The sequence below is a fragment of the Anoplophora glabripennis genome, unplaced genomic scaffold (genome assembly GCF_000390285.2).
Source record: "Anoplophora glabripennis isolate ALB-LARVAE unplaced genomic scaffold, Agla_2.0 scaffold383, whole genome shotgun sequence".
Lineage (NCBI taxonomy): Eukaryota > Metazoa > Arthropoda > Insecta > Coleoptera > Cerambycidae > Anoplophora > Anoplophora glabripennis.
This window is the reverse complement of record NW_019416484.1, coordinates 1-14,880: the sequence shown is the minus strand read 5'-3', so window position 1 is coordinate 14,880 and position 14,880 is coordinate 1. Positions and strand designations below refer to the sequence as shown.

General features: G+C 30.9%; 1 protein-coding gene across 1 annotated transcript; it reads left to right on the top strand.

Annotated features, from left to right (window-relative positions):
* Positions 1 to 1,523: 1,523 nt before the first annotated feature.
* LOC108909448 (MFS-type transporter SLC18B1-like) lies at positions 1,524 to 14,279 on the top strand (the record flags this gene model as incomplete). Its single annotated transcript, XM_018713787.1, has 5 exons — positions 1,524 to 1,946; positions 12,763 to 12,970; positions 13,028 to 13,101; positions 13,196 to 13,343; positions 14,130 to 14,279. Coding segments are annotated over exons 1-5 (744 nt in total), but the record flags the coding sequence as incomplete, so codon positions are not given.
* Positions 14,280 to 14,880: the final 601 nt, after the last annotated feature.

Sequence of the window (14,880 nt, the reverse complement as noted above, 5' to 3'; positions counted from 1 at the left end):
AAAAACCAGATGACTTTTTTGTCGAGGGCCTTCTACACGCTCAAAAAATTGGAGTTTGGTGTGCTCTCAATCGAAGGAGGATTTATGGACCTATTTTTTTTAATGGTACTCTTACTGCGCAGAGGTATAGAGAAGAAATTATCGCTCTTTTTGTTAACCAGCTGGAAGAAAACGAAATTACAAACTTTTACTTTCAACAAGATGGCGCAAGGGCACATACGGCAGGCGAGACGATGAATATGTTGAGGGAAGTTTTCCAAAATCGACTAATAAGTCTCAATGCTGAACATGAATTTCCACCGAGGTCATGTGATATTACGTCGTGTGATTTCATTTTGTGGCCTTACCTTAAAAACACTATTTTTGAACTGCCTATTCCTGATTTAAACCATCTGCAGGCTCGACTTATAGACAAGATTCGTGAAATTAACAATACCCGAGCATCTTAGAAAATGTCTTTAATTCTTTGAGGAACAGGTGTGAAAAGTGCTTAGAACAAGGAGGGGGACACTTTCCGCAGCTCCTTTAATTATTTGTTATTGTTATCACGATTATTCTTTAAAATAAAGTTATATAGTCATTAACGTTATTGAAACTGACAGCTGCTATACAGCTCGTTGAGAAATGAGGTTAAGTTGGTCGCTATAAGCTACTCCCTACGTCCAATGTGTCAGAGCCAACTTCGAACACGTTTTTATTTGAACGCTCGTTATAATCTCTCATCATAGGGTGGTCATATCGGGGGTTCCCCAAGGTTCTAACCTTTAATCACTACTTTTCCTACTTTTATGAACGATCTATGCAGTAATATATCACGTTGTTGATGATTTAAAACTTTACCATGGAGTAACATCAATCGAAGACTGTATCGCTTTCTAAAGCAACAATTTTTTATCGTAGAGAAGTGGTGTATAAAGAATTAATTGCCATTAAATTCTTCAAAATATCGTCCCAACCAGCAATACCAGTAATCAGCTAATAATTAATAATTATCTGAAATTATATCCCTAAATATTATTAATAAAATAACACATCGTTATTATTTTTTATTTTGAGAGTACATAGTTGTTTTTCTTTAAGAATTATAGGACTAAAAAAAAAATAGAATTTGTTTGAATTGGTTCAATCCATTAAAATTAGAACCCTTAACTGCTTTTTTCAAAGTACTCATTTCATAACTATGCCCCAAATAAATAATAGTATCTAAGCCAACGCAACAAATATTTGCCTTCAGACAAAAGAAACGAGGGAATATTGAACCGTGTCAAAAGACAGATAACACTAATTAATTATTCCACATACTATCTGCAGTAATGACCGCCGATAAACAAGATCAAAAAATAACAGGACGTTTCTCCGGAAAAACGAGCGATGCCTACAGAATATCCACCCGTTTATCGCCCAGTAACAATTCCTCAAAATTTATGTTGCGGTCGACCCAGAGATTTTAATATTTATGATACGCTTTCCACTATATAATGGATACAATTAGAGAATTCCCACCATTTAGAGCACCGAACAATTTGTCTGTTAAATGACTAGCTTTTAAATACATGAGGAGGTAGAGCTTCCTTTATACACTTCTCAGTGTTCGACTCTCGCTCGGAGTCACCCGCTTGATATAGTTTCGTCAAACCTTCGTATAAACTAAATCGCGGAAAGGACAATGGTGGTTGATGAAGTTTGCTTAGTTTATAACTGGTACCGCGTAGGAACTAAATTTATTCGTTTAACAGTAAATATTGTGATTAAACACTTCGTTGTAATAAATAATTAAGAGATATGGAGTGTCAAAAGAACATACGGATAGATTTGACGGGCGAAGCTGAGGCAGAGACGGAAAGCGAGAATAAAACCGAAATTCCAACCCTTTCAGGGAGTGTTGATGCTAGAGAAAGAGTGTGCGGGACTAACAGTAAGGTTTTTTCTCCTAGAAAAGAGAAGAAGTAAGTATTTGTTACTGTATAAATTTAAATTTATTAGATAAGTCACCATTCACAAAGTCTTAAAGTTGTCCCATTTATTTGTTAGCAAAACATCCGCAATAATTTGTTTGTTTACAACATCTAGGTGAGTTTAGAAAAAATTCCGTTAATATCTATTTTATTTTGGAATTTCCTGTGGCATCGAAACTTGTTGTAAAATATTCTTCTGTTATAAAATGAAGATAATATTGATGATATTTAATAAAATAAATACGTCTATAATAATCTGAAATATTAATTAAAATTTATAAAATTAAATTTATCACCAACCTTAGATAAAAAGAAGGTTATGTTTATATCGCAACATATCAATAATTTTGTAATATTATGTATAAATATTACAATTCATAGAAAATCGCAATATCTCTTTTGAGTACAATAATTTCCTGATGAAGTAACAAAGATTTTAGTTTAATAACACCTATAAAGGAAAAATCATACCCTTTTCCTTGAATTTTATTAACTTTTAATAAGGCCTATAAACTATTAAATGTTAATTCAATTGTACGCACCAAATGAATCTTTTCAAAATATTTTATGTATTTGATATATATTTAATATAAAAAATATTTACGTAGATTATTCTATATGCAGTCAGTAATAGTTGTTATGGTGTTAAATTAACAATTAAATTTTTGTCCATATGTGGAAATAAATCCATATTTTGCACGACATACAAAAATTGAGTAATTAGGAATTTGGAACCTTGAAAAGCTGAACCAGCCACTAAGTGCACAACTATCTGGTAAGCCTTGGAACCAGGAGGAAAAACTTCTTTTATTTAATTAAACATAAGGCGATTTTGAAGTGTTTGTTGCGTACGTTTATAGCTTTGTTGCAGATGAGACTGCATTCGCCCAAATTAAAACAAACCAAACTTAAGAAATATAAAATATTTTAATCTATTATAAAGATTAAGTAAATTCAAGTTAATTCAATAAAATTTTTCCTAAAAAAAGTCAAACGATGTTTTTTGGTTATGTAAATTAGATCTTACCTCATAGACAATATGAGGTAAGATCTAACTGATGATATTAAAGGAATTAGTGTAAGGGTTACATGCCCCCAATTAGCACATAACTACACCATCAATATCAAGGAAATGGCTAGTAATTATCAAAATAAAAATCAAATAATATGTTTAGATATTATTAATATAAAAACACATAACTGACGTCGTGAAATTTGTAAATAGTGCAATATTTTAAGGAAACATTTTGTAGTTTTGTTATTCTTGACTAAAACGCGAAAATGGCTACTATTATTACTATCTTACTATTTTCAAATTTTAATTAGCATTGTTCCTTTAGGTAGCCTTTTGGCAAATGGATTTAATAAATATTCAGAGGTTAAAATTGTGTACAAAAAATATAAAACTTTTAGAAAAAAAAAATATTTTTAAATTTTTTTTGATTCTAGGATTTTTTTTTGGAAAACCATGTTGAATTTATTTGAATTAACTTTAATATCTTATGACTCTATTTGAGAGGATGTTTTTTAATTACCTAAAATTTTGTTGTTCAAGACGTTTCCATTTTTTTTTGTAAAAAAATCTCCATTATTTTGTCAATATCTTGCGACTTTCTACACGCTTCACCTTTAGCGATCCAAATAGTTTGTCGTCATTCCATTACACACGCAATCCAGATGCAATTTGTTAATATACTACAATTGAATTATAATGCCAATGTGGTTACGAGATTGTATCTTTAATTTAGGAAGGTAATAGTTTTGAACAAAATCAACTTCTTTATTTTGCTAGAGGGGATTACGAATTTTTTTCAAAGTATTAAATACGTGCACTTTTCTAGTTATAATTAATTTGCTACAAAATCGATATTCAACGTTTTTAAATGCTGTATTGTTACATTCAAATTAAATTTGATATTATATCTAACTCTTCAAAAAATTCACACGTATTTGTGATCAGAATATTTAGTACTGTTTTAGAGAAAAATTGAGGGTTTTTCATAACTCAAACAATGGAAAAGTACATTTTAAGAAAAAAAATATCTGTTTCATATCTACCAAGTTGTGAGAAAATCTTTAATGTCGTGTATATGAACATGATTAAAAAAATCATCTCAATCCGCTTAAAATATACCTACAAAGCTTTTATAAATGATTTTGTTTTGAATAGTAATTTTTATTACCTTCGCATTGGCCATTAAAATTAAAAATTATTCAAACAGTGACATCAAGATTACGTTAAAATACAATAATTTGTGATTAATTAATATGTAATTTTTCCCGATATTGATGACGTGAGATTTAGGAACTTTTAAGTGAAAGTGCCAATTGTGCAATGTTGGTTGCCTAAGTTCGACGGACGTTTCCTATATTTCTGTCGCTAAGCATTTGTTCGTTTTCACTGGAATTAACGACCTTTTATATTTAAATAATTGTATTACTATTTGCGGTATATTCATAGAAAACATTTCAAAACTTCTTTATTTAGATGAATGTTGCATTTATTTTGATTGAATGATGTATTTGTCATCTATTCAAATTTTATCATATAATCAAACAATGTGGAAAAAAACTGGTATTTTTCCACTTTTAAATAAAATCATTATTTCACTCACAATTTGGCGGCAATACAGTTGTAGCATTAAATTATGTTTTAAATGTGCCATCTATTAATAAGGAGTAACTAAAATCTTATACTTCTGTCTTTCTTCTTTTATTTAACAATAAAAAGACGGAGAGTAGTTACTTAAATATGAAGTCACAAAACACTAAAATTTTTATTATGGATACAAAAAATTAAATTTACATGTAAGTATTGTAGATGACGACGAAATTTTGCTATTTAAGACGAGTCTGGTCTTGGGTATAACAGATCACTCTTACAACTCTACTACCAGATTTTATTTTCTCTTATTAGGCTCTATTTTCAGTGGTAGCACCACTATTTTAGAAATAATTTTAAGAAACTATGATTAGGTAATTTTATTTAGTTCAAAACCTGCTGTGAGACGTTTCTACATTTATGTATTTCGCTAAATTGTCTATAAATAAAACAGAATCAATATTCATTAGAACAATGTTATAGAATTACGTAATTATGTAATACTTAAACAGGACCGGCTTCATACATATTGCAGTCTTAGGCAAGCTAAGTATTTTAAGTTTTGAAAAATTGTGTCCATTTTTCACATATCATGAATTTAAACGCTAACGTTTACCACGAAGCTTAGCATTACAATGTTATATTCCTTAAAATCCTACTTGTATCTTTAACACTTTATTTGCCAATTTCTTATGACAGCAAACTTGCGTACCTCCTTAAGCAGGCGCCTTACACAAATGAGGAAAATCATCCGGGTCACCACTGTAAGAATTCTTGATGTATGATATAAGCGTTAACTGTATTGCGGCGCGTCAAATTTTGATAACTTTTGGGAGAGGTCAACCTATAAATCAAAATAGAGTTACTAACAAAAACTCAATAGCGAGATGTGCGATGTTTGTTTCGAATTCTACACGTTGAATTCTTTTCGTGTTGTGTGAAGTGGAAACATAATTTACTATGATCAATTTGTTTTATAAGTTATATTCTCCGTCATATAAGAATTAAGATTTTTTTTAATTTCCGTTCATTAAATTTTTCAAACTTCATTAAAAAATAATAAAAGGTATCAATGAAAATACGATGAGCATTTTTTTGTATAATTATAGTTACTTCATCAAACATATCAAGGCCAATAAAAAATGAATATTTTTTTATAGAAAAATTAATCAATTTTGCAGTCTAGTGAACCTGAACATAATGAATTTTTCTTAATGTATGATGAAGCAATATATTGATATGTTCTTTATATACAATCTGGGCAAAACTTCTAAATATATCATAGACATGTAACTAGAGCTGTCAGAGAGGACCGCAATTCAATGGCGTGCCAAGCGTGTCGACCGAGACATGCGTGAGCCGCTGTCTCAGAATGTTTTTATGTTCACGTCACATTGGTATACTGTTGCTTTGTTATTAAGCGGTTGCGTAATTAATTCCTATCCGTTAGTGTTTATGGTGGTATATTGTAGACAATTTGTTGCTCTACTGTTTGGTCATTAACAGTCCTATATTCTATAAACCTACATAAACTCTGATTGATTTATATCAGTATTATTCCAGCAAAGGAAACTTTGCATTTGATATGAAAACGATTACTTTATTAAAATAAAGTTGAAGAAGGTTGTGTTTGCATAACCTTTGTGAAAGAGTTTTAAATATTGCAATACCTTATATGTTACATTATAAATGTTTCACCCATTACAGTCTCGTGGTGTTATAGTACTAATATTCTTTCGTGCTAAATAAAGTGAATGAACTGAACTGATTAAACTGAATCTGATTAAACTGAAAGTGAGTTTTATTCGTTCCAACTTGTACACAAAAGAACAATATCGGGATAAAACGTTGGTGTTGAAAGGAGTTAATGTTTGAGGTTATAGTTTTGTTTTCAATTTTGTAGGCGTTGTCATGGAGTCCCACCAGGTTAGAATGAAAAAACATTTTTTGAAGTTTTTTCAACTAAGCCTCAAATTCTAGTAGTAGTAGTAGTAGACTAGGCGGTATCTGTTTTGGTTTGGGTGAATCGTATATCCACGGAGATTTTTGGCTTTTTGGCTTTCAAATATCACTAGAAATGAAAATTTTTCTATGCGCATAAAAAAAACGTGGGCTTAACTTTTGGCGGCACAATATGTTAAAAAAATTGGAAAAATGTCATATTTTTCTTCCTATTTAATTATGTATCTTTTTAAGAGTTGATTTTAGGCGAAAATGGAAGAGGAAAAAAATGTTTGTAATTAAATTTTTTACAATACATGACTGGTTACAAATCGAATGAATCATGATTATTATGGTAAAAATCGAAAAAATCACAAAAATGGGGTTAAAAAACAATACTTTTTAGGGAATTTTTTTGGTGTATTTAAATTGGGTGTAGGACCTTTATACTTGGCTCAAGAAAACTTCATGTTATGTAGAATCATCACACCAAATTTCATCAAAATCGGTTCGATAGATTTTGCATAATAATTTTGCAATCCAGATTAAAAAAAAATTGCAAATTTTCAAAATTTTGCACAGCAAAAACCAAGGCCCTTAGATACTTGAAAATTTAATCACATATAGAAGGGCTCTCAGGCTTTCAAACTTTTTTTGAAAAATTCGAATCCGTCAATTAGGAGAGCTCTGGCGCTTGTTTAAACATTGGTCGAATTTTTGTACTTATAAACAATTAGAACTTTGTGAATATTCAATCAAATCAAATTTTTTAAAGCAGGTTTTAAAAGTTCTTGGAAAGACGCTTCTTTAAAAAAAAACAGATCGATTGATCAATTAGTTACGTAGTTATAGCCGATTCAATTTCGAGCAGGCCGAAGCGGCCGCGCTCTCTGCTTCCCCCACCACCACCACCCGTACGATTTTATTGAATTTCTCGCTTGCATAAATAACTTTAAACACGTTTTAAAGTAGGTTGCCAATGAAGAAAAGTATTGTAATCTTAGACCTGGTAAGTACTCGGAATACCAAAGGTATTTTTCGAAAAATTAGCCCGGATGTCCCAGTACATTTAGTGTAAATGACGGCTATAACTACGTAACTAATTGATCAATCGATCTGTTTTTTTTTAAAGAAGCGTCTTTCCAAGAACTTTTAAAACCTGCTTTAAAAAATTTGATTTGATTGAATATTCACAAAGTTCTAATTGTTTATAAGTACAAAAATTCGACCAATGTTTAAACAAGCGCCAGAGCTCTCCTAATTGACGGATTCGAATTTTTCAAAAAAAGTTTGAAAGCTTGAGAGCCCTTCTATATGTGATTAAATTTTCAAGTATCTAAGGGCCTTGGTTTTTGCTGTGCAAAATTTTGAAAATTTGCAAATTTTTTTTCAAAATCTGGATTGCAAAATTATTATGCAAAATCTATCGAACCGATTTTGATGAAATTTGGTGTGATGATTCTACATAACATGAACTTTTCTTGAGCCAAGTATGAAGGTCCTATACCCAACTTAAAGACCCCAAAAAAATTCCCTAAAAAGTAATGTTTTTTAACCCCATTTTTGGCGATTTTTTCGATTTTTACAATAATAATCATGATTCATTCGATTTGTAACTAGTCATATTTTGTAAAATTTAATTACAAACATTTTTTTCCTCTTCTATTTTCGCCTAAAATCAACTCTGGAAGACACATAATTAAATAGGAAGAAAAATATGACATTTTTCGAATTTTTTTAAAAAAGTTAAGCCCACGTTTCTAATGATATTTGAAAGCCAAAAAGCCAAAAATCTCCGTGGATATACGATTCACCCAAACATGGACTTTTTGAAACAGATACCGTTTGGACTATAGTAGCAGTAGCAGTTCTAGCAACACTTCACTTCACTTATTGTTAGACATATGAAAAAACTGAACTACAGTACCCATGGATACAGTAGTTCATAGCAGTATGTTTACGTCACATTGGTACACTGTTGCTTTGTTATTAAGCGGATACGTAATTAATTCCTATCCGTTAGGTTTATGGTGGTATATTGTAGACAATTTGTTGCTTTTTAAAAATAATGCGTACGCCTATGTCTTGCGGCTCACTTCTGACAGCCCTACTAAACTAACCCTATCCAACATTTAGTTCATACAGGGTACTTCCAGATGGTATCCTGTGTCCAATGCCACAAAAACTTTTAGTAGAATTTGGTATCCAGTTTGATTAAAAAATTATTGGAAACATTTTTTTTATACAAACACCCCATTGTAAGTGTAAGTCTACTACCTCATTTTATTTTTTCTTGTGCCATAATTAAGGCTTATCGATATTCCAAGCCAGCTTTTTTCTTTTGTTTTCAGTGGCTGAATCGCTACTTTAGATGGATTTTTGAGAAATTGTGATTAGTTCCTTTTGTTTATCTCAAAACCAGCTGTATCGTTTATACGTTTCTGTAATTGATTAAATTGTCTATAAATCAGAATATATCAATATTCACCAGAATAATATTACAAAATTACGCAATATTTAAACAGAACCGGTTTTAGACTTGCTAATGAGCTTGGAGGTAATTTCGTGAACTTTTTTTTAGAATCAAACGAAAAAGTGTTTAGGTTTTGAAATTTTATATCGTTAAGTCGCTGATTGCATGAATTTTTTTTTAGAGAAAAGAGGCCTCCATAGGTTAATACGGCCCTGCTAAGTATAGTAAATTTTGAAAAATTGTATTTATCTTTTGTGTATCATGGATAAAAACTAACGTTATATCACGAAGTTTAGAATTACAATGTTATAATCATTAAAATCCTATTTGCAACTAACTTTTTATTTGTCATTTGCCACTAGCAAAACCTGTGTCCCCCTTAAGCCGGTCCCTTGCAGAAATGAGGAGAATCATCCGGGTCACCACATCAAGGATTCTTGATGTCTGTTAACTGTATTGCGGCGCGACAAATTTTGATAACTTTTAGGAAAGGTCAACCTGGAAATCAAAATGAAAACTCAACAGTGAGATGTGCGATGTTTGTTTGGAATGCTACTGAGTGAATTCTTTTTATGTTACACTTAAATATGTTTACGTACCTATTCAAGCGTAGATATTTTTTACTGTATTTGAGGAAAAATCGCTTTCCATATGCATTAATAATATTAAATTACTCCATCACAGCGGAATCGTAATTAACCTTTATCATTTTTTAATAAATTGAGATTTTTTCAGAACGTTCATTAAATTTTTTCAATCTTCATTAAAAATAATAAAAGGTATCAATGAAAGAACAATGAACCTTTTTTTGTATAATTATAGTAATTACATCCAACACATCGAGGTAGATGCCAATAAAAAACGAATATTTTTTAGAGAAAAATTGTTAGACTGTTTAATCAATTTTTCAGTCTAGTGAACGTAAACATAATATTTTTTTTATCGCAGATGAAGCAATACATTGTCTTTTACAACCTGGGTAAAGTACCTAAATAAATTATAGAAATTACCTCAAAGTATAAATTTGAATAAGTGAAGTGAATATTTATATAAATCCCAGATTGTAAATTATCTTCGGACTGAATGACATGATAAAGATATGTGTACAATGTACATATATGCATGGGACCCCCTGGAAGTTCGGCAATATAGGCCAGGAAAAAGAGCTGAGAAGCTAATATGTTATTGTACATAATATTTAGCATCTATAGTGATAAATTCATCTTACCGAAACAAAAAGTCGCGTCCAACTTTATATTTCCTGGCCTGTAAGGTACAACCACAAACAGTCTTGTAAGATTTTGATTTGGGAGCTCGTTTACGAAATATTATAACTTTTTTGGATGCGAGACATCGATTTGATCGACATTAGACTTTATTTTTTTGGGCTATATTAAAGCTTTGAGTGGTTATTTATTTCAGTTTACTCAATAAAATTGAAATGATCATTGTTTGGTTTTGTGGCAAATAAATTGACCTTAAAATTGACTGTATATTTGTTGACAAATGTTACAATATGACATATATGAATATTTCGTAAACGAGCTCCCAAATCAAAATCTTACAAGACTGTTTGTGGCTGTACCTTACAGGCCAGGAAATATAGAGTTGGACGCGACTTTTTGTCAATAAATTGACCTTAAAGTGGACTTATATTTGTTGACAAATATATAATATGTATCAGAAGCCTACTCTTTTCTACGTTATTACAAACTAGACTTAAGCTAAGGAAACTAAGGAGCGTGCTCCGTCCAATCATCATCATCACGATTAGCTATATTTAATTTGAACTAAATCTAACATATCCAAAAAAGTTGCAATATCTCGTACAGCAAGCCCCAAATCAAAATATGTGGTTTTTAGCCTAAAGTGCTTTTTTACCGCGTACAATTTGGGGTCCATGGGTGCTGCAACCCCCCTCTCCTCCGTTCGCGCTTTAATAGTTTAAACTAAAATTACACAAAAAGTGTGCTGACTTAAAATTAAAATATGTGCTAAATTTCAAATAAATATCTCAACAATCACCGTAGTTATCAATCAAAATAATTTTTTAAATTTTGACACCCTATATTTTGAAAATCGGGCTCCGAATTGAAAAGTGACATAAGAAAAGTCCCATTATTTTAGTCCAAAGAATATGTGGTTATTGGTTAACGGGTTGACTTACTAATTTGTAACATCCTGTATATTAAAAACAAAATCCTTAGAAATTATTTTCATGAATGAATCATCAGGGCATACCTTTTTAGAGGAAGATACATATTATGAATCAATTCAATATGACCAAAAGCATGTTGCTCTGGAATTAGAAGATTCTGAAACATTAGGCATGTACTCAGATAGCTCAGAGTCAGACAGACTAAATATCTTTTAAGTGAATTTTTTTATTATTTTATTTGCTTCATGCTGAAATTCGATTAAAAAAACTTTAAATGTTGTGTTTGAATATAGAGATGTGATATTTTGTTTCTGTTCGTTGTTTAGTTATGAAAAATTTCCCTAATATATTTTCCTAATACAGTTTTTCGATATTTTATTCGAAAAATTGCATTTTGCTTACTAAAAATTATTTTTAATGTGATCCTAAGAAAGCCTAATACTTCTTTTAGAAATAAAACTGTTTCAAATTAGTTTTTGATCAAACTTTTGATTATTGCCCAAATCAATAAAAATCATTTTTAAATTTTAATTTTCTCACCCTGTATTTTGAAAATGGGGCTCCGAAATGAAAAGTGGCATAAGAAAAGTCCCAGAATTATTTAGTCCAAAGAATATGTTATTAACTGGTTGACCTACTAATTTGGAACACTCTGTATAGTATTATTTATTGGCAAGCAAAAGTTCGATTTTTTTCTTTCATTTTTTTATAATTTTCTCCGCCTAATATTTCTGTAAATTTTAAACCTTGAGCCTAACCACTCTGACTATGTTTCCAACAATTCCAGAAAATGTAGCAGTACACTATTACACCAAACGAAAGATTCTGTCTATGACATTTTCTGTGAATAACGACGAAACGTTTGGAAGCATTTAATGCGACTTATAACCAACAATAACAACCGAATTAACATCAGGGCAGGCCTAGGGGTTCCGATAGCGGGTTCTCCCCCACAGAGCTTAGCCCGAGAATAACAAGGGCAGGTTGAAGATTTCCAACTAAGGCTACGGAAGTGTACATCTGTAATAACCCAAAAAATCATCGTACCTACTTTGAATATCATCATTGGCCGTGATAGACTTAATCCCACTGTATTTTGTTTATTCAAATTGAATTTTTGGTGACGGGGAAGAAAATTTAATTTCTGAACTGGTTAATTTTTTCTTATTCTGTCAATGACGAGTGGATACTACTGTATGTTCGGTGAGATATTTATTGCCCCGTGTTAATTCATATATTAATAAAAATCGTCAATTATAATATATGGTTTTTACGATGTACTCACTTACCTTGGACCTAACAGGAGATTATGTATTCTGATCTTTTAAAATAAATTTCTCCGTTCCGTATTAACGACGCCCAGTTATACTGTTATTAGCGAATCCATATCGATGTACCTTAATGAAAATGGAGAATTTGCTCGATTGTAGAAGATACGATTCATTGTTTATATTGTTTGTCTTCAACATATAACTACTTAAGTTAATACTACTCCGTACAAGTCAGGAGTGTAACTGTAAACATATAAAGTATTGTTGCATATATGTACAATTTAATTTTAATTTAATGGATCTTCAAAAAGGCATCTTTAAATATATTATGTAAGTTACTAATACATTTTTTCATTTTTCAGACACAACAAAAAGTTCACGTTCAAACAAAAAGTAGCCCTCATGATGTTGGGTGCTGCGGATTTCATGAGTTTCTGCTCAATGTCCATCATGGCCCCCTTTTACCCCAAGGAAGCTGCCAGCAAGGGAATGACGGAGTCGATGGCTGGATACATTTTCGGATTTTACGCTTTAGTTGTGTTCATATCATGTCCGGTTTTCGGGAAAATTGTAAGTTGAAGAATACCGACATGTATCTGGACTAATTTTAACTTTTTTACTTGTCAGCTACCAAAACTAGGAGTGAAGTTTTCATTCATAGGGGGATTGCTTGTGTCTGGAGTGTGCAGTGTTATTTTTGGGTAAGTACTTGACATATACGAGATGTTTGCAACATTGTCAATCGAAATTCACTTGAAAATTCTTATAAATAAAGTTACGTTACTTTAATTTTAGGATGCTACACACAGTACAAGATTACACCCTTTTTACAACGTTGTCCTTTACGATAAGAGGGTTTGGCGCTCTAGGGGCTGGTATATATTCCACGGCTGCCTACGTCATTATAATTAATATTTTTCCGGATAATGCAGGCGCTGTAAGGGTAAGTTTCACTTTGTCTCATATCTGCATTGTCCAGAGAGGGTGTATCTTTAAGTGTAGGTCTGTTTCTTAAGTGTACTTTTTCCCCTGAATACTAATCTGGAATAATATTTTTTATATCAAATAAATAATTGAGTTATGATTTATTGTTACTTTTTAAAACTAATTATATAAAATTCATAGAGTATCAGAGGGCGAAACTGCAATGGAAATTAATTTTGTAAAAACATATTGCTTTTGCGTATCCTGATTTGTGACGTGTTATTTTAAAGTCACCATATTTTTTTGATATCAAGCGGATGAAGCTAATCATTAAAATAATTTTCCCACGTTTTTTAGAACTTAAATTTTTTGCATGGTTTCTGAAATATTAATATATACTTTGCTAATTGTTTAGTAAAATTAACTTAGTTTGTGAATCTCATGATATTTCTGAGGAGGAAGATAAAAAATTGTAACTATATAAACTTATTTACTTTAAAAACATAACGACGTTTGTCCTACTTTAGGAGTTGACCTAGGTTTGGGATTAAATTAGTCTGTGCAGCGGCGGGGTATGAAAAATTATTAATACATTTCTATTTTTATGACGGAATTTGAGAAAACGAACTTATGATATGTATTTCTAAACGTCAAAAGTAACTTTCATATAAAAATGGCGCCCGTTTAAAGATACACCCTGCATATTAATTGCAAGATGTTTATATTTCATTTAAGGGCTCTTCAACCAAATTTGATATATTGGGAGTATCCAAAAATTAAGTTTATGTTAGTTTCTTCATTTTAGGGGCTACTAGAGACCTTCGTAGGACTTGGAATGAGCGCAGGCCCTGGGATAGGTGGAATATTGTTTGCGGTAAGCATTAATTTTTTGTTGATGAGTTTAAAAACTATATTACAACAATATAGATCGAGGCCGATCTGTTTCGAGGTGGATGTGAGAGGGGGCAAGCAAATTTTTTCTGGATTTTAAAAAAAAACATAATTTGCAAATTGGTAAATGTAATCTAATTATTGTTTAAAAATAAACAAAAAGAGTGTTAACTTTAAATATTTTCTGTGGCCATCCTAATCAACCGATTTCAATTATTCAAAAACCATTTGAAAGGTTGAGCGATCTTTTCTATGTGAAAAAATTTTCAAGTATCTAGATGTTTTATTTGAGGCTGTGCAACATTTTGAAAATTCGAAAATTTTTTTCAAAATTTTTTTCAAAATATTATTTCGCGAAAACTCGAACCGATTTTGATGAAATTTGGTGTGCTGTTTTATTATACTCTAAAGTTTTTTTTACCAAAATTAGAATGCCCTCGGAGCAATTAAAATATTTTTAAAAAATTATCTAAGAAACTTGATTATTTTGCCTTTTTTTCGTCAGTTATTGCTATTTTGTAACATCGGAAATAAATTTAAACATCTTTAACTTGCAGAATTTTATGTAAAATTCATTTCTAAAACTTTTTTTCCTTTTCAATATTCTTCCAAAATGCATAGGTTCGAAGATATAAGTAAAAAACTAGGTATTTTTAAAATTTTTT